Source organism: Zootoca vivipara, chromosome 3 (genome assembly GCF_963506605.1).
Source record: "Zootoca vivipara chromosome 3, rZooViv1.1, whole genome shotgun sequence".
NCBI lineage: Eukaryota > Metazoa > Chordata > Lepidosauria > Squamata > Lacertidae > Zootoca > Zootoca vivipara.
Window position 1 is genome coordinate 688,611 of NC_083278.1, and position 20,825 is coordinate 709,435.

At 42.1% G+C, this 20,825-nt stretch overlaps 1 protein-coding gene across 4 annotated transcripts in view; it reads left to right on the forward strand.

Annotated features, from left to right (window-relative positions):
• PKHD1 (PKHD1 ciliary IPT domain containing fibrocystin/polyductin) overlaps positions 1-20,825 on the forward strand; it is a 248,505-nt gene that overhangs the window by 163,977 nt on the left and 63,703 nt on the right. For all 4 annotated transcript variants that reach the window (XM_060272305.1, XM_035110412.2, XM_060272303.1 and 1 more), the window contains 7 exons: positions 605-718; positions 1,428-1,515; positions 3,137-3,291; positions 4,185-4,331; positions 5,766-6,647; positions 8,043-8,211; positions 10,735-10,892. In XM_060272305.1, coding sequence (XP_060128288.1) covers positions 605-718; positions 1,428-1,515; positions 3,137-3,291; positions 4,185-4,331; positions 5,766-6,647; positions 8,043-8,211; positions 10,735-10,892 — 1,713 coding nt within the window. The remainder of the gene's footprint in view (positions 1-604; positions 719-1,427; positions 1,516-3,136; positions 3,292-4,184; positions 4,332-5,765; positions 6,648-8,042; positions 8,212-10,734; positions 10,893-20,825) is intronic.

A 20,825-nucleotide genomic window follows, 5' to 3' on the forward strand; every position in this document is an offset into this window, starting at 1 on the left:
GCCCTCCCCTCTCCCTCTGCAAAGGGGATGATGGAAGAGGCATTTCTCCTCCTTTGTCTGTGCCGCTTCTTGCTTTTCTCCCTCCCCAAAGCGGAACAGGACGTTGGCCAAACTCAGCCCAGCCCAGCAACAAAGCCGTTGCATGAGATCCGGAGGGCTGTGAGAAAGGAGGTGATTTGGAACTTGGCTCCTGGGGACCCAGGTTCTAATTTTTGGGAAAGGGAGGGGGGCGCCGGAGGGACCTTTGCACCACAGCGCTGGATGTGCTTAAGATGGCCCTGGCTGTACCTCAGAAGTTATTGCCTGTTGCTTTCACCTAGTTTACCTATTTTTACCCGTTGCTCCTACAAATGTTATAATGGCCTTGTTTGCACAATACAGTAAGCCAAACAATGGCATACTTGGACTTCACAAGCAAGTTTGGGGATTTACTTGTTACAATTTTATTTTCCTTGCCTTTTAGCAACTGATGTCTATGTTAATGATAACATTTTTGTCAAAGTTTTTAGATTTATTCCAAGCCACTTGAGATGATTTCTTTTATAGAAAAGTATGCTAAAAATAAAAATCAATCAATAATGGCCATGCATTTTTCCCCTGCCAGGTACTTTGCAGCATCCATTAGAAAGAGGAAGAGAGGTGCAAATTCTGCTTCGTGCATCTGAGAGAGTTTATTGTGATCGATTACACGGCTTCAGTGCTGATCCTGGAACCATTGGTATGGTTAAGTAACATATTTTGAGTTCTTTAAGGTGCATAGGAAAAAGAAGCCATGGTGCTATTCAGTGTTCTTTTTCTAGAAAAAGAGGTGCTGGGACTCGACATGGATGCCTCCCTTGTTCTCTTATAAAGGCAATGGCTCCCACATGAGATGTGCTGGAACTGAGTTCAGCTGGAAAAAAGGGCCCTGGTGCTATTTAGTTTGCAACTGGTCAGGAATCTTTGTAATGACCCTACATGCTTTGCTTCCACCTGTCTGTGTTTCCTTTATTCCCGGGCTGTCCAACCAGAGCTCAACTCTGGTATCTCCCTCTTAAGAAAGCTCAACAACTTCGGCCATCCTCCCCTTGGTGAAGCCTCCCCAACAACTCTGGTCAATCCAATGGGTAGATCACTGCCAGTTTATTTATAGTGGGAGTAGATTGCAGTCTCTCGGAAGTTGGACACCCCTGGGCTTATTCTAAGTGACAGAACCCTGTATCACCCAAGCCCTGCCCTACCATTAGGCAGATCTTGATAAGGACCAAGCCCATGGAGCCAGACATGTTCCCCACCCCTGGTGTATATCAAGGCTTTTTTTATCTCTGTTTTGCAATGGCACTTTATGTGGCAAGAGTGGAAATCCCTGCTTAGTGTGCACCAGGCCTTGTAGCCATTGAAAAGGGGGCTCTTTGGATCCCAGCATGGTTTTCTCTTCCCCTTTCAAGGTGTTTATGGGAAGCTGCAGATACATAGTGCTTATACCCAGAACTCTTGGACATACCTTGGAAGAGATGCTGCTCCTGGCAATGAAAGGTAAGGGGGGGGGTTCTTTTTGTCCCCATGCCTTAGGAGATGAAGTGGCTGATGACTGCAGACAGGATCTTTTTCAGTTACAACACCTTATCCTTTGGGTGAATTTGTTTCTTGTAGGCTACAGCAGGCATCCCCAAACTGCGGCCCTCCAGATGTTTTGACCTACAACTCCCATGATCCCTAGCTAACAGGACCAGTGGTCAGGGAAGATGGGAATTGTAGTCCAAAACATCTGGAGGGCTGAAGTTTGGGGATGCCTGGGTTACAGAATCAAAGCCAGTAAGGGATCTTGTAGTGAAAGTGATAAGCATGTAGATTTGTCTACTGTATATGATTTTGCTGTTTCCTGGTCTGGCCGCATGGGTGATGCTAGACAACTGGGTTGATGTTCGCTGTCACCCTGAAATGACTGCGCACATGGACTGATGGCACCACTTTTTCTGCAATACAGTTGCTAAAGAGAAGTGCTTGCGGACCCACTTGCTACCCCCCCCCAACCCTGCTGGGTGAAAGGCAATCCCAGCCACAGATGTAAACAAACTGCACAATACAACATTCTGGGATTTTAAATTGGCCACTACTTTTATGGATTGCAGGCATAGCTGCCAAGTTATCCCTTTTTTTAAGGGAAATTCCATTATGCTGAATAGGCTTCCTCGCGAGAAAAGCGAAAACTTGGCAGCTACGATTGCAGGTGTAGGTAAGCTTATATCTCCAGGCAGTGGACCAGAGTGAAGACTTCGGTCCGCCCCCAGACTCCGCCCCTAACCTGCTCATGATTGGGCAGTTCCAAATTGAGGATGGCGGGCTTTCGTGCCATCCCTTGTGGCCAGCCAGCGGAATTCCACAACAGCCAGCCGCCAATAGGAGAGCGTTTCACCCCAGGGAGCCGGGGTGTGTGTGTGATCACGAAGGGCCACAACTGCTGCCTACCCTGGGACCAGGTGAGCAGCCATTTTCCTACCTTCTAATCATATTTGGAAAATATGCTCACCTTTTAGTAATTTTCAGGTTTATTTGATGGGGGGCGGGGCAAAAGTATTCTAAAGTGCAACGATGTGACTAGAGGTAAGCATTGCTTTCAGTGACATTATCTGATCAACCCTAATATTTGATCATTTTTCTTTTGTTATATATCCTATATAGATTTTCTTCAGTTTCCTCCATTCCTGGGCGTTTGCTGGTATTTGAGGGGTGATTTTGTTTCTTTTGATCAGGCAATTGACAACTGTGGCAATGATGTTTTAGCAGTTTAATGGGTCACCATAGTTTGAGTATGTTATTTACTGATGTTATGATTATGGGTTTTGTTTGTTATAAGCTGCCAATGGACTTTTTTGTACTACAAACTTGAATAAATCTAAATCTAGGTGTCAATATCTTTTTGCCTTACCATTTTAAACTTTATTTTTTCCCTCAATTGTCCCAGGGGAAAAAAAAGCCTACTAAATTATCTCCTATAGTCTGCCGCATCATTCTTCATATAATATTATTTTGCCACTTATATATCATTTGCTTTAGCATTCTCCTGTTTTTCTAAACCATTTCCCCCCTATAGGGTTTTTTGGTATCATTAAAAAAATGTGTAGGATCTTCACATTAATTCTGCAGAGGTTTTTAGGATTATGGTACAAGACGAATTGGACTGGCATTCTGGGGACAATATTGTTATCAGTTCGTCTTCCTATGAAGCCCATCAGGCTGAAATACTCACTTTGGAAGAAGTCAACCGTCGTAGCCTTAGAATCCGTGAACGTCTACTCCACAGACACACAGGTATGCAAACTCTTAACCGTGGCTCCGTGTGTTGGCTGTTTTATCCTGGCACATTAACTAGCTTTTATTTTGTATCATGGTTCCTTAGGAATAGCCAGAAAGGGTGGAAATTCCATATGTTGAAGTCACAGATCATACCTGCTGGCCCTGCCCTGTCAGATTATTATTATTATTATTATTATTATTATTATTATTATTATTATTAAATTGAATTTCTCTACTGGCCTTCATCTGACGATCACAGGGTGGTATACAATGTATAAAAAATAAAACTACATAACATAGAGTGATCCTTCCTCATATGCATAGCTGCCAAGTTTTCCCTTTTCTCGCGAGGAAGCCTATTCAGCATAAGGGAATTTCCCTTAAAAAAAAGGGAGAACTTGGCAGCTATGCTCATATGGTATATGGGGATGGAAGTGGGGGTGGATATGGAGCAGGGGCTGCAGACAGAGTTCACTGAGTTTTCCACATCCTTCCAGAGTGATCTAAACAATATTTTTGTGCTAAACTGACAGCATCAATGCTTGTCCAATTATTGGACTTGAAGCCCTAGACATAATGCTCCCAAGTTATTTTGGAAAATGTCTCCTTTTCCTGTTTCATTTTCTCTGGGATGTGATTAGTCCAACTGGTGCTGTTTGCCCTACTGCTTCATATGAAAACCTGAGAAATCTCCCAGTTAGTTCAGTATTTAGTGAATTCTGACAGATAACCCCCTTCTCTAATTCTGCTGGTGAGGGAGCAGTCTTCCAAGTTTCTTGCTGGTCACCCAGTAGGAGAACCCAGAGTGAAAAGGACATTGTTGTTCTGATTTTTGAAGGGGAGACATTTGAATGGCCAAAACTGACCTGCTTTTACCTTCATGTTTCCTTCTACCATGTCATGTATAGGACAATCCCACAGATTAGAAAATGGACAATGGATTCCTCTGGCTGCAGAGATTGGCCTTCTCACAAGAAATATACAAATTAAATCTGACATGGATTGTGCTGGGGGGATCTTAGTGGGACACCATGCCAGTGGAGCCCAGGATGCAGGTACTCAAATACTCATAACTGTTTTGTTCAAATTTCTCAGCTAGCGCAGCTGAGAGCCTTCCCATGCATTTCGAGGTCTGCAGCCACTGTGCCTCCTATTATGATGGTGTGTATATGGGACAACACAGATTATGCACATTTGTTTGTACCTTTAATTGTACATAAAATGGGGGAAACTCCATAGCTATTTTCTACCCTGCGCTGAAGTGGCATTCTGCCGCACTGGGGAGTGCATATGTAAAGAAATATTTTGAATGACAGAGCACTTGCTGAGGGATAGCAAGGTTATAGTTTATTACAGGAAACACAATGAAGACTCTTGTGCTGTTTGGAGATTGGGGCTTCAAGACGAAATGGGCTGAAAAGCCGCCATAAACATGTTGGGTGAGAGTGCTGTTTCCTCAGCTCTTCACAATGGCCAGTGTCATTTTGACAGGAGTCTGGAAGTAGTTGTAATATGGCATATGGGGTTTGGTGCCTGCTACTCAAAAATTCCACTGGAACTGCCTAAAGCAATTTTTCAATGCGCTTTCTCAGATATTGCAGTGTCATCTGGGCCAAAGCAAACAAGATGAATTTTAACAAGGAGAAATGTAAAGTACTACACTTGGGCAAAAAAAATGAAAGGCACAAATACAGGATGGGTGACACCTGGCTTGAGAGCAGTACATGTGAACAGTGTGATGCAGCAGCTAAAAAAGCCAATGCAATTCTGGGCTGCCTCAATAGGAGTATAGCATCTAGATCAAGGGAAGTAATAGTACCACTGTATTCTGCTCTGGTCAGACCTCACCTGGAGTATTGTGTCCAGTTCTGGGCACCACAGTTCAAGAAGGATACTGACAAGCTGGAACAGGTCCAGAGGAGGGCAACCAAAATGGTCAAAGGCCTGAAAACAATGCCTTATGAGGAACGGCTTAGGGAGCTGGGTATGTTTAGCCTGGAGAAGAGAAGGTTAAGGGGTGATATGATAGCCATGTTCAAATACAGAAAAGGATGTCATATAGAGGAGGGAGAAAGGTTGTTTTCTGCTGCTCCAGAGAAGTGGACACGGAGCAATGGATTCAAACTACAAGAAAGAAGATTCCACCTAAACATTAGGAAGACCTTCCTGACAGTAAGAGCTGTTCGGCAGTGGAATTTGCTACCAAGGAGTGTGGTGGAGTCTCCTTCTTTGGAGAGGCTTGACAGGCATATGTCAAGAATGCTTTGATGGTGTTTCCTGCTCGGCAGAGGGTTGGACTGGATGGCCCTTGTGGTCTCTTCCAACTCTATGATTCTATGATTCTATCTTCAGGAATATGGGTCTAGAGCTTTATGTTGTTTTAAAAAATCCAGCGGAATATTCATTATCAATGTGATTTGTATCTTCTCTGGGTTTAATGGTTACAAAAGAGAAACTAGTTTAATGCTCTGTCTTTTTCTGTGTTCTAGGTATCCTCCAGCTTTCTAATGTTGAAATTTTGGGCTGTGGATCTTCACTGTCTCCAGCCATTGGCATCAGGAATGCATCCCATGAATCTTTCATAATCTCCTCCAGCGTTCACCAAAGCTGTGGAGCTGGCATTCAGGCGCTTGCAAGCAGTGGACTCCTATTACATGGCAACGTGGTATTTGGAACCGTTGGTCATGGCATACATTTGGAAGGCCAAAATCATACCCTTACCGGGAATCTTGTTATTCTGAGCAAACAGCCGGGGCAATCAGTACACTGGGTGACTGGCATCAAAACAAATGCTGTAGATGGTGCCCGCCTACAGAACAATGTTGTAGCCGGATCAGAACGGATAGCCTTTCATATCAAAGGGCAAGAATGTTCCTTACCTGAGACCCTTTGCACTGACAATGTGGCTCATTCAAGCCTTCACGGGATACATTTATACAGAGGAGATGGCTTTCCAAACTGCACCAAAATCACAGGCTTTCTGTCCTACAAGAACTATGACTATGGGATCATGTTTCATCTTAAAGGAAACATAGTGTTAGAGAAAGTGATGCTAGTGGACAATGTTGTGGGTCTCCTGCCAGTGCTTTACAGCCCACCTGGTGATCTGCAGTCCCACCTGGAAAGGCTGTCCGTCATACTACGAGACTCTGTCCTTGTGGCCACAAGCTCTTCCTTTGATTGCATCAAGGACAGAATCCAACCTCTTGCAGCTGACTTGACAAGTACTGACCGAGCTCCACGTAATCCTTGGAGGGGTCGAGTTGGGATACTGTGGCCTTCTTTCACCTCTGATCATAGCTGGTGGCCTGATAGCCCATGGCATAAAATGAGAAATTATTCCGTAGTGCTGGGAATCATGAAGTTACAAGGTTGGTGTTACATTTTTGTGAGCTTTTGGGGTCCTGCATTAATCAGCTCTGTAAAGAGGACTAGTATTTTATTTTATTTTCAAATGTCAAAGACTCTAATGGTTTTTATTTCTGGAAACTGATAAAATTAGCAGCAAATTTAAGACGGGGTGAATGGCTTAATTTTTTTCCCAGCGAAACCAACTAACCAATGAAACACCTCAGTATGTTGTGGCGCCTTAAATATTAGCATGTATATTGCTTAAGCTTTTGTGGGCTAGGACTGCGGTCCTCTGCTCTCTTTCCTAAGGCCAATAACTTTCATTGAACAGTACAACCTTCTTCTAAATAAACATGCACAGGCTCATAAGTAAAGCCTATTGCTTTGGATGCATGATGATACAACACTATATATTTACGGACAACTGAGGAATACCTGAAAAAGTTACAAAATTAGTTATTTTGCTAAATGTTTTCTTCTGAAAAGCAAAAATGGAAATTGTGAGAAATTTTTAAGCAGAACATTGAGGCATTGACCCAGCTAAGCTTATGCATACCAAGTTCTACTGAAAGCGATGATATTTAAGTTAGGTTTCAGTGGATATTAGGCATATATCTAACTTTAGATGAACAGGGTCTACAAGTATTAGCACTTTGCAGGGGGAGGACGGAAAATTGTCAGCTCTTATGCAAATTAATTTCAGTCAAAACTGAAATTCTAACTCATAGCCACTGATTTTAAAAGAATATATCAAAGTAGGTGGAAAAATCATTATGGCATTTATTTGGCGGGAAGTCACAAACTGCTCACAAACTGTACTATTTAATTAACAGTTACATCTAGGGTCTGCAATTGATATCACTGTGCCTTAATAGATACTGTGCTGTGTTTCAGAAACAATAGTTTCCGAGACCAGAGCTGATTATGTTTCCTTTGTCTAATTGTAATGTACATTACTGTACATTATCCAAATTCAATTCAGGCTTTGAATTTCAATAATTTCGAAGCCTCTCATCCTGGACCCCCTGAAAGTCAAAATGTCTAACCCAAGCTCCCTCATGTGCAAAGGTCATAGAGGGATCAGGCTGGGTGTTCCAAAAAAACAACAAAAACAAAACACAAATTTTAGGCAGGAGTTTGAGCCAATACAATGTGCTTCGCCAGGTAGATTTACTGCCCCCTCTGTTCAGATGCTATAATTATTTCTCTGCAATGCCCCCCCCTTTTTTTGTACCACTGCCCCGGATATTATCTTCCCCTCTTACTCTTTTAAAGTCTCTATCGATGTTTCTGGCGACTAGAGTATACCATAGACCAGTAACCCATCAATGCAGCTTGTCAAATCCCTTGTGTTGTAGCCTTGGATGATCTGACTTCTGAGCCTTTCCCACAACTCTGCTTTCCTCCATTGTCAGATGTCATCTTTGCTGGCTTTAGGAGAACTTGCTACAGTGACGACAGAGACATCTGCATCATGACGAATCCTGACGGTGCAGGCATTCTGCACCTGGTCACATCCGAAAGGGCAAGCATGCTCCATGTCAGTGAACAAAATGTGTTCTATTTCCACCCACTGCAAAATAGGTAAGGGGGCCATCGCTTTCAGGTAACCTGCCTGAGGCTTCTTGTCAAGCATTGGGTGCTTCTTTTCATCTAGACCGGGGTGAAGAACTTGTAGCTCTCCAGGCATTTGTTTATGACAAAAATATACTGCTTAATATAATAAAAATCTCTGTAAAAACAATAAAAATAGAACTTTCAATGTTTTTTTCCTGAAAACTCTTCGTGACGGACACGACTAAACGACTAAACAACAACAACAAAAGTTGTTTTTGTTATTACATTTTAAACTAGTTTTCAGAAAAACAACAACAACCCCTTCATGTATCAATGCCGTGGCGAAGGGGCTTGAATAACTCAGAGAAGCTATGAGCTATGCCATGCAGGGCCACCCAAGATGGACAGGTCATAGTGGAGAGTTTTGACAAAACCTGGAGAAGGAACTGGCAAGCCACTCCAGTATTCCTGCCAAGAAAACTCCATGGACAAAGACAACAGGCATATAACAAAAACAACTGTATATCACAAATAAAACTGACATTTTATGTCGCTGAACTGCAGTTTCAGTGATCCTGGATCATTGGCTGTTCTGGCTGGGGCTAATGGGAGTTGAAATCCAAAAACATGTGGGGGTCCACGGGTTCCCCAAGCCTAACCTAGAGATTTCCACAGCAGAAATATAAATTCACTGGAAGGTCTTTTTGGCTTCCTGTGCAAAGCATCTTGGAAAATGTCATTTAGTGAAGGGTGGACATATTTCATTGTTAGAGGTTCTCTAGCTCCTTTAGCAAAGTCAGAGAGTCTGGGATTCTCTGTTTAGGAGCCTTGGCTTGTTTCTAGTACAGTGGAACCTTGGTTTATGCCTACCTCCTTTTACGAAAACCTCTGTTTACAAATGCCGTGGACCCGGAAGTGTTTACATCCGGGTTCCACGGTGTCGGATGCATAGATGCGATCTGCGCAGCTTGTGCATGTGCAGAAGAGATCTGTGCAGCGTGTGCGTGCACAGAAGTGCTCTATCAGTGCTTCGCGCATGCGCAGAAGCGTGCCTTCGGCGAGCGAACGCCTCCGTGGAACGGATTGTGTTCGCAAACCGAGGTACCACTGTATAGTCATACCTTGGAAGTCGAACGGAATCTGTTCTGGAAGTCCGTTTGACTTCCAAAACGTTCAAAAACCAAATTCCTGCTCCTACAGCCAATTGGAAGTCGCGGAAGCCCCTTCGGACATTCAGCTTCCAAAAATAGTTTGCAAACAGGAACAGTCACTTCCGAGTTTGCAACGTTTGGGAGCCAAAACGTTTGGGAACTAAGCTGTTCGACTTCCAAGGTATGACTGTACATGCAATGCCTTTTACATTGACTGCTCTGCTTATAACGAGTTTGAGTTTATACCTCAGGAATGGCAGGAAAAGGCCAAGTTAGAGATCCAGACCAAAACATACCCAAGATCAAGGCACATACTCTGTAATTTCCAAAGAAAATAAATTTAGGCTACTGGTTAGGTTTGGGTGTAATGCTAAATCATGACTTAATGCTGCATGAATGAACTGCAGTGAGCTTGAGGAAACCTTTGATTCCACTTTTGGCAAATCAGAGCTTCCCATTTCTGCTGAACCAGGCATTGTGGTTCAGCAACGTAGGAAGTGCAAAACACAAGGCTTACTTCAGTTTAGACAAGCTGTGATTCAGGGGCAAGGATCACCATGGCTTCACCACTTAAGCTGAGTAACCTCTTGAGAAATCCTCCTGTTTAAAGCATTTTACCTCAAACCAGCTCTCATCTGATTTGAAAGTGGAAGCCATGGGAAAGTTGTATACATTTCAGGCAGGTCTTTTGCATGTACAGGTGACAGCTTCAGTGAATTGGAGCTCAGTGCAGGGAAGCAAAACTCATAATGGGCATCAGGTAAATTCATCCCCTGCCGCTCCCCTCTGGTCTGGACAGCAAAGTAAGAATGTGACTTGAAATGTAGTGCGGAAGAAACTCCCTCGCTTTGTTTCAAGCTGCGAATGTCTCCATAGCCTGAAAGTAAATGCTGCAAGAATCTTCCTCCCAGCTGTGTCTGTGCATCAGACAGCGGGAGCAAGGAGCATGCCGGAATGGCTTATTCATGTAGCTCTAAACCATGTCTGAATGAGGCCACTGTTAACCCACTTGTGACTCCAATTTTGTTTTGTATTGTTCTGGGTCTGAGTAAAAATATATGTGAATATATATGAAATGATGATTATCTCTGCATGATTCTAGATTCATACTTCATTTAATACATCTTTTTCAAATCTGAACTCTTGAAACTTTCATGTTACTAGCTAGAAATATTGCTGAGCTTCAGGTTCACACATAGGCAGAAGACAAACACGAAAACTTAAACAACTGGCGAAGCAGTAGTGCGGTAGCATCCATTTGTATACCATTTGTTGTCTGTTTCCATTACTTTCATGCTACCCGCTGTTTAAACTATGTGCCTGTCAATAATGGGAAAATTCTTTGAGTTGAGTTCACGGTGGTTTTCTCTCAACTATATTTGTTTGTTTTGTTTGTCAGAGAAAATGAATCAAATGAATCATGTGTTGCTGTGATCTGTGGGAGCTCAGGAAAAGCTCTTTTCAAAGATTTGGATGGAAGTGCCTTGAGACTGAATCCACCTGTGTCTGTCTTCCCCAAATCAGAGTTTGAAACAGAACAACCGTGTTTGGATGCTGGTAAGTTGCGTGCAAGAACCACACAGTAAGGCTGAGAAGTCTGGTAAGTCGCAAGAGACATAAGGCAGCCCAGTTCCACGTTGGCCGTCTGAAGGCGGCTGCTTCTGAACTTCTATTTTGTGCTGGTATAAGAAAGATCGGTTGCCAGCGTTTAAGACCTGTTTTGCCCAATATTGGGCTTCTTCAGTGGTATCTTCTTCTTTAGTGAAAGTACAGTTTCTTATTTAGGCTTAGGCCACAGAGTTTTCTTGTTAGGCCACCTTATTCTACTCTAACTAAGAATATAATGGAGCCACCTGGAGCCACCTGGAATGAACAGAGCCACCTGGAATGAACAGAGACATAGGATTCTTATCTCATTATACATGATCAAGCTTTCCTTAGCACCTCAACCCTTGCTTTTCCCCCGCAAGACCAATTACAGTCATTAACAGTCGTTAACAGTCACCTACTGGTTTACCACTCCTATCAGCCCATCACCCATTCCCATCACCCCCACCCCCCACCTTCTGAATATACATAAGGGTCTGGTTTCTTCTGTTTCAGTGTATCTGATGAAGTGTGCATGCACACGAAAGCTCATACCAAAATTAAAACTTAGTTGGTCTTTAAGGTGCTACTGAAGGAATTTTTTATTTTGTAAGAATATAAAGAATACAAGATGTTGAATTTGAAAAATTAACAAGAAAACACTGGGGATTAAGCCTAAATAAGAAACTGTACGTTCACTAAAGAAGAAGATACCACTGAAGAAGCCCAATATTGGGCGAAACAGGTCTTAAACGCCGGCAACCTGTCTGTTGCGACGTTGCTGATCCACCTTGTATCGCCTGTACTTTGTGTTTACCTTATTTCCTGTTAATACATTAAGACTTTGGTTTTTTCTGTGCCTTCGTGTTCTGCCTGTGCTGTATCACATTTGAAATTTGCACGTTTTGGCAGCATTGGCCCATTGTTTCGGCTTCGGTATAAGAAATATAGCTGCATGACAATAAAAGCATTTAGAGTCACGTTCTTAGGGATACCACGACTTCCAGTTGTGTGTGTCTTGTCGGCCCTTGTTTCAGGGCAAGTAAATTAATTCAGCATAACCTTTATGTGCATTAATGGCAGCGTGGTCCATGTTTATTCTTCAGCAGAGCAGGGTAATTTTATTCACTTTTCACAAGTGCTCTGAAATCCCTAATGTGAGATGCTTTCTAAACAATTGACCTAATAAGATTTCGCTTGAATCCCACAGAGGAGAAAATGCTAGGCCCCCCGGCGTAACACCCTGCTCAAACCTTTTAAAGCAAACTGCCTGTTTAAAAAGAACCATTCTGTTACACAGCCGTGTGCTGCAAGTGCATGCAGTGAGCCTCTGTTCTCGTCCTGATTAAGACTCTGTTCTGTGATTCCAAATAAACTCCTTAATTACAATTAGCATCTCTTGAGCATGCTGCTGCTGCTGGCAGCCATTTTAACAGAAAAGTTGCATCGTTTATGACTTCTGCAGGATGGGAGCTCGATGCAAGGGACGGTAATTAATCCCATTTTCCATCCTGCCTTAGAAATTGATTAAGCACAAAGAGAACTTTAATCTTTAAACAAAATGTCTAATCTTTAAACAAAATGTCTAATGTCTTACCCGGTAAAAGGCATTTCTCTAAGGATCCGTGTCTTTGGCTGCTTAGAGGGCTGATTAATTCACAGTTTTGGTACAGACATGCTTCTCCCCGCTGCCTTCTGTGACCTGATTATGGATCACAAACCAATGTCAGAGCCACAGTGTGACCACTGTGGCCTTTGAAACCAGGTTAATTGTTCTGTGTGCTCATGAATGCATTGCAATAAAGATTGTTTGGTGGGCAGTAGTTTACAAATGTCAGGGAACCACAGTCTGTATGACAGGAAGTTTTTCCATAGGACTTACCTTATAAGTGACATCACAAGAAAGGGATAGGCAGGTGCCCCTTAGCTTGTTTTGGGGGTGAATCTATTACTATTGTCATTGGAGAAAAGGTAAAAATAAAAGAGGTTGGGTTTGTGTTCCCCACCTGAAAATTCTAAATTGACCTGTAAATTCTGCCTATATCTTTTTAAATATATTGTGTCAGAGGTGCTGATGTGGCTACTCTAGAGTAACGACTCCTCGCAGCATAGTCCTTTTAGACTTTTATTAAGTGCTGATTATTTACAGTGCTCAGAGCGATCTATATACATGCTTACGGTGAGGTATCAGTACCTCCGAATGGAGATTGGCGCGTTTTCTTCCAGCAAAGAAGCTTTGGGAGACCCAGCCTCTTCCCCCTACGTTTTCGGCGCAATTCCGGAGTTGGGGGAATTGGCCTTCCCCCCGGGCTCCCCCCTTCCTGTCCCACCTGGGTCATGGGCTCCGCAACCTTGCCTGAGCCTCGGACACCACTTCCTGATTCTCCGCTGGAGGCAGAGCTCTCCCTGCTCTCCCCAGCGCTTGGGGATGGGCTGGAACTTAAGATGGGAGGGACTTCCCGGTATCCCTTGTCCCTCACATATTGTCTAATCATTTTCATCAGACCCTTAATGTTTATTTGTGTGTGTGTGTCCAAATCATGGACACACATCACAACTTCCTAACTTGAGTGCCCTATATGCAAAGGACCTTTGGTAGTTCTTCCCATCCTCTATTTTCTTGATGTTTTTAACTTACGATGAGGCCAAAGTTTTCATCTTTGAAAACTCAGTGTTGTTGACTTCCGGTCAATCGCGCTGCCATTTCGGTTGGGGTTTTGCTCATCGGAGCGAAACCCGTCGCGTCAAAGGCTGGGTACACCACTCCAGCGCAGCGGGTCCCCTTAGAAATCCCAAATCAAGCTTTTTGGGAACGTGGGCGTCCGGCTAGCATGATTGCGGCTCCCCCCTCCCCAGAAAAGGCTCTATTTTCAGCCCCCAAGAGTGAGGGGGTCAGAGCTGCAATGCAAACGGATCTATCACTTCCTTTGACAGCGCGAAGCTGCAGCAGTGATTGGCATCAGAGATCGATACTTCTAAAGGACATTTACTAAAGGATGGTACTGTGAATACTTTGAGTTATTGGATTCAATTTGAAGAGAATTTGGCCACAGGAAAGGGATTTTTAAAAAACGGAAGCTGGTCCCTTCCCACTGATTGTTATAGAATGCAAGGACATATACCTTCAGCCAGAAAAATAGTGCAAGAAGTTAAACATCCAAAGGCAGGACTGAAATCCTCCCCCCAGAAGCAGGGGAAGGGGGGAAGGAAATTTATATTGATTTATATCTTTGTGAAATTTGAGGATTTGGATTGAGAAAGTGACATCGTTTGTCATAGCTGCATAAGAAAACGGTGACAGTTTAAAAACGAAGGAGACATTCCACTTTTGCTTTTCTATTCAGAGACACTGAATGCATCCCCACATCCTGTTTTTCCTCTGTGGTGACCTTCAAGTCAGGATGGCAGCCACAATAACAGATGGTCAATATGCGGACATAATGAAACTGATGCAAGAAAATAAGCAGGAATTGAAAATATCTATTTCTGAAGTTAAAAAACTGAAGTTAAAAAGGCTTCAAAGTGAACTTTGAAGAAAAAAATGGATATAGAAGAAAAACAGCAAGAAATGGACAATGGAAGGGAGGACGCAGAGGTCAAAAAAGTTGATGACTGTTTCAAAAACTTTAAAGTGAACTTTGAAGAAAAAATGGTTTTAGAAGAAAATCAGCAAAAACTGCAAATGAAAGACTGTGCTTTCAATGAAGAAAGAAGAGTGTATTTTCAGTTGAGAAGAAAAGAAGAATGGGCAAGGGAAATAGGAAGGGGAGCTGTCAGGAGTGGGCTGGAAAGAATAGAGGTTTGGCAGGGGAGGTGGCGGTGGGGGGAGAATAGGAATGAGGGGGAGGGGAGATGTTGGAGAATGGGAGTGGGGTGAATTTTGTGGATAATAATGTGTCAATTGGGAGAAAGCAATTTGTAGTTATGAAGAGGGTGGATAAAATTGGAAATAGTCTGAAGAGAATTTAATTATGTATATTAAAATGTGGTGAATATGAAAGAAATTTGGAAGAAATGTATAGGCTAAAGGAAGAAAACATTTTAAGATTGTGTAAATGAAAAGGAAAAATAGGTAATGAATTAGAATCGATTAATTGTGGTATTAGGGAATAATGGAGTTACCCTGTGCCCCAATTCTTCACCCCTTGTCTTGGACCTTCTGGTGGCAGGGTGTGTGTGTGTGCTGGGATGAGGGGTGGGGTGGGGCTTCAATAAGAAAAAGGACTGCCTTCTCCTCCGTCCTACTATACTACTACTATACCTGAGGATCCCTTGGTGGCAGGGGGATCTTTGGGAAGGGGGTGGGGGCAGTATAATAAATGTAAGAAAAATTGAGTTAAGGATTGGAAAATTATGAGAAAGGGAATTGCTAAAGAAGCTTATAAATTGAAAGGGGGGAAAGAGGAAGTCTACAAGATAATGATTTGAAAAATTTATATTTTAAAATTTCTTTTTTCTTTTTTGATTTTCTCTATTCTTTATTCTTTTGTTCTATGTATGTATTTGTTGGTGTATTTTTGGATGTTTATTGTATGTTTATTTGCTTAATTTTTAATATTGTATGTTTATTTGCTTAATTATGTTTTAAAAATCCAATAAAAAAATTAGTACTGAAAACTCAGTGTTGTTGCTATGGACTAGTATTTTCCCGATCAGGCAGTTCAAATGTGTTGTGGGATGGGGGGTTATTGGTTTGTCATTGTTGTTATTTTTACTATGTACTTTGTGGGTTTTCGATTGTAATTTTATCTTGTAAACTGCCCTGAGATCTACGAATGAAGGGCAGAATACAAATTTAATAAATAATAATAATAATAGATCCTCCTTTTGATTATTTTTATGTATCTAGCCCACATATTGGGCATTGATTTTATTACCTGTTTTTTTAATCCCAAAGTGAATTTCCTTTTCTGATAACCGCTCTGAACAATAGTCCCATCTTTCCCAGCATTGGAATCCTTCCCTTTCCCTGCTACCCAGTGTTTTTTTTTTCTGGGGGGATGCAGGGGGACGCATACCCCTAAACATGTTGTGAATCTAAGTTTGATCTCATTGAGGGGCAGTATTTCAATATGAATAGGAAAATGAGAGTACCCCTAAACATTTTTTTTTATGAAAAAAGCACTGCTGCTACCATTGCTCTAGCTTTGATTCAGCACTGGTAGCTTGAGAACGGTAAAAACATACTGCAGGAGGGTGGCAAGAGTAGGTACATGGACATCTAGTTCTGCAGAAACAATACAGTGGTACCTCTACTTACGAATAACTCTACTTACGAATGGAGCTCCGTCCGCCATCTTGGATGCGGTTTAGATAGGATTTTTTCTACTCACGAATTTTTAGATTGGGTTGCTTCGACTTACAATTTTTTTCTCCCAATGCATTCCTATGGGATTCGACTTACAAATTTTTCGACTTACAAATGTGCATTCGGAACGCATTAAATTCGTAAGTAGAGGTACCACTGTATCTAAATTTTAGACCTCTTTTAAGGCAAATTGAAATTACAAGGATTCATCTGCAGTACATAATCCAGTTCATAAACTGAGAAATGGAACCAGTGGTGACCTAAAGGTTTAGCAAGCACTTTTGCATTTGGTGAACACTTTTGAAACCATTGCCAAAGGAATATCTTGTAAAAACATGTTTCTTATAAAGTGAGAGGCAAACCACAGGAAAGCTATGGTTTATGATTCTCAGTTTAGAATTAGTAAATTAAAGCATAAGGCTTTTTGCAGGTTAATGGGTATTACCGTGTCCTTGCTGATATCACTTGTGTGCAGGCTTAAAGAATAATTGCATTTCCCTTAAATTTCCCAGGCATATCTGTAACCCAAGCAAACTGCTGAGTGTTAGTGTGCAGTGCTTTACACATAAGTGCTGTGTTTTGCAACAATTAATTTTGCAGAGGAAGCAGCCTGTTTAAAGATGCCTGAAGCGCTCACTGAAATGTGCGTTGTTTTTCAAGGCCACCAGACACACAGTTGGCTAGGTTGGCTAATAAACAAAGCAACAATGCAAAAGCCGTAGCCTTGTAGAAGGGGGATGAGGAGTAAAATGAATAATGCTTACCTGCCAGAGGTGGGTGAAGACAGTAATTGTTTAGCCTGCAGCAGATCTCTGCAAGGGTTAAAAATGACAGATATTTGTGGAAGAGAGCTAAGATTGTTTGGTTTGAAGCTTTCAGCAATACACAGACTGTTATTTACCGGACTTGGTCGATTTACTTCTTAATGCAATAATGACCTGTGAAATGAAACGTGAGCTAGACAATTGTTCCTCATTGTTTCCAGTAAAACATTCTTTCATACCCCATTAAACCACCATTAATTCCGTATGAAAGAGAGGCAATCGCAAGCACACAGATCTTGGGTTTTCTTTCTTTATCACAAATGTCCTTTTCTTGGCTGTAGCCTATGTTCTTCTAAGACTGTCATGTTTTACCCTAGGAAAAATGGCATGCATATAAAACAAGTTCAAATAATCTGTATTAACGGAGATGTGTGTACCGTACATTGCAGTTTTGCCTCACTTGAACCAGTCAGGATTTGCTACACGCTACGGCTCAGTATTAATTTATATACAGTATTAACGAATACATATTAAGAGGCAATTATTGGGAAGATGTTGATGTGATCATGATGGTGATAATAGTGATATGCTCTTGGAGTGGGCTTTACACCTGAATGTGTTCACTGGGGGCAGCTGTGGCCAGGAGTCCCTTTATCCAGTTTCGGCTGAGGGTTCGGCTGCAATCCTTTCTGAGGCAGTCAGACCTCAGAACTAAGAACACAGATCTGAGTTATGCCCAGGTTGGATTGTTACAATGCCCTCTCCATGCGTCTATCTTTGAAGAGTCTTTAGAAACTTCAGTTGGTTTAGAATGAAGCTGCAATATCATGTTTCTCCTCTCCTGAAACTGCTGCAGTGGCTGCCAATTTGTTTCTGGATTTGGTGATGACTTTTAAAGCCCGAAATAGCTTGGCTCAGGAGTCACATCCACCTGCACAGCCAGCCGATCCCCCAGAATCAGGAGGAGATGCTCTTCCCTGAAGGCGCAATCGCAGACAATTCTAGGGGGTGGGGAGTGTGAGGCATCTAAAGATGATTGATAAAGATGATGATTTTACTGTATGGGTTTATGGTTTTATATTGTAAACAGCTATTATATATTTCAGGCATGTCCAACAGGTAGATCGTGATCTAGTGGTAGATCACTGGACGTCTGTGGTAGATCACTGGCTCCCCCCCCCCAAAGAAGCTCAGCAACTTTGGCTCCCCTAAAAAAGCTCTACAACTTTGCCCTGAAGTCCCCCAAACAGGGCTTTCCTTCCTTAAAAAAAGCTCAACCTTGACCTGAACCCCCCAAAACATGGATGGCTTTCCTTCCTAAAAAAAACTCAATGACCTTGACCTGAACCCCATAGATCACTGCCAGTTTTTAACTCTGTGAGCAGGTTGCAGTCTCTTGGAAGTTGGCCACCCTTGATATATTTCAATGATACAGAAGTATTTAAATATTTTTATAAGAAAAGATAAGCTGTCTTCAAATATCTGAAGAGCTGTCATGTGGGTGATGGAGCAAGCTTGTTTTTCTGCTTCTCCAGAGGGCAGGACTAGAACCTGAGCCAATGGATTCAAATTAGAAGCAAGGAGATCCCGATTAAGCATTAGGAAGAACTTTCTGACAGTAAGAGCTTTTTAACAGTGGAACAGACTCTCTTGGAAGGTGGTGGACCTTCATTCACTGGATGCTTTTAAGCAGAGGTTGGGTGGCCATCTGTCAGAGATTATTTAGCTGTGATTCAGTTGGACTAGAACTAGATGGTCCTTGGGGACCTTTCCAACTCAGCAATTCTATGATTCTATGATTCTCTTCTCTGTGTCCTAACCCACAGAAGCACTGTTGCATTGGGAAAGAGAGAGACTCTGGAGCACTTGTCCTGTAAAGTATGGTTGCCCCCCCCATTGCTGCCTTTTGCCAGGCTTTTGCCATGTGAGGCAGGTATTCAGTAGAATTGGGATTTCCCCCTCCCCTCCCCTCGCATGTGCCCTGCACCTTCCACAAATCTGCTCGAGAGGGTTGGGGAACCTCTAGAACAGATGTAGGGATTGCATGGAGGGAAGGTGATAATGTTTTGTTGTACAAGCAGAAATCCTTGCATTAACAGAACAATTGCCTTAAAACATTCCACCCAATGTTTTTATACAGTGGTACCTCTACTTATGAATAACTCTACTTACGAATGTTTCTGCTTACGAATGGAGCTCCATCTGCCATTTTGGATGCGGTTTAGATAGGATTTTTTCTACTTACGAATTTTTAGATAGGGTTGCTTTTACTTACGATTTTTTCTCCCAATGCATTCCTATGGGATTCGATTTACAAATTTTTTCGACTTACAAATGTGTGTTTGGAACGCATTAAATTCGTTACGTAGGGGTACCACTGTACAGCTAATCTGGTTTTCTCAACTGACTCTTTCCCTCATTGGTTATTTTATGCTGCTTTAAGTTTTAATTTAAAAAAAGTTGTACAGCATCCTGAGAGACAGATATATTTCTGAAGCTATGGTCCTCACCTGATAGTGAAGTAGGTTTTCCTCTCATCCCATATGTATAATTTATATGTCCCATGTTCACCCTTCTCCAGAATGGCACCAAACTGCTGGGAAGACACCATGTTTTCTAGGCATGAAGTGATACCCTAGGCAAGTACCTGAAATGGAAGAAAGGTAACACTCACTCTGGCCACAAATGCTGTTTTGTGGGATCTGATTGAAGATGTTGTATTGCGGGTGAGGCTTTCTTGTCCCTTCACATGAATGTGGCTTATCCTACAAAGGTCAAGTCACTTGCATCTCTTGTTCTTTGTGCGCTCCTTATGTCCTTGGGATACAGAGATGTGAATTTCTCATTTATGAGAATTTGGTTGCCAGTCCTCGCATTGCGTACAGTCAGTGAAACTTTTTCTGTTTTGTTTTATATGGGTGTTGCCAAAAGGAACCCAAAGATAGATATCAATTTAAGCCTTAAATAATGTACTCTGAATCGAATCAACAGCTTGTGACTGGGGCTTTATTCTCTCTCTCAGCTAATCACTACTGACCACAATAAGCTGGAGGCAAGAAAATAAAGTGCAAGGATAAAGAAAGGGAAATCGGTTTTATTGTTCTTGTCGTGAGATTTTAGAGAAACATAGCATGGAAAAAAATGTCAGCAAAAATCATGACCCAAATCTCTTTATAAAAGAAATGAGTTCATAAAAGGTACAAAGAACTTGGAACTGCCTGCAGGCTGTTACATGTAGCGGGTAAGTTTCTTAGTAATTAAAATGCACACAAGCCCAGTAAGCAAGTATATGTTTGAAGCCTGAGAAACGGCTGTGCCATGATCCTTTTATTTTCTAGGATGCTATTTTCTATCATCAGCCTGTCTGATCCATGAAGCAATGGAAAGGCAGTTTAGAACTGAAAATTGTGTTATTTTTTGTGCAGTCTAATTTCATGATTACTTCAATATCAACATCAATAGAACTGCGCAGAGTAAGTGTGCTGTTATTTTTGTTAATTGAGTGAAGTCTACCTTTAACTGTGGTCTTGGAGCTCTGTTCTGAAGTCCTCTCTCCATACTTAGCCAGCAAACCATTTTCCAGGGGGTTTCACATGCCCAGCATTTAAATACTTGATGAAAATGATACGTTGGAACAAGGTTAAGGCTGTCCTCTTTCCCTGCCATCAGGAAGTGCCAACAAGACTTTGATAAGAAATCTGAGAACATATAAAAGCCACTGTTGAGCTTGCATGTAAGTACAAAGTGATGCACATTGGGGATCAAAAATCCCTAACCATGTATTTCTGTATCACACACACAAATGCAGCAGCAGAGCATGTTTCCATGTGC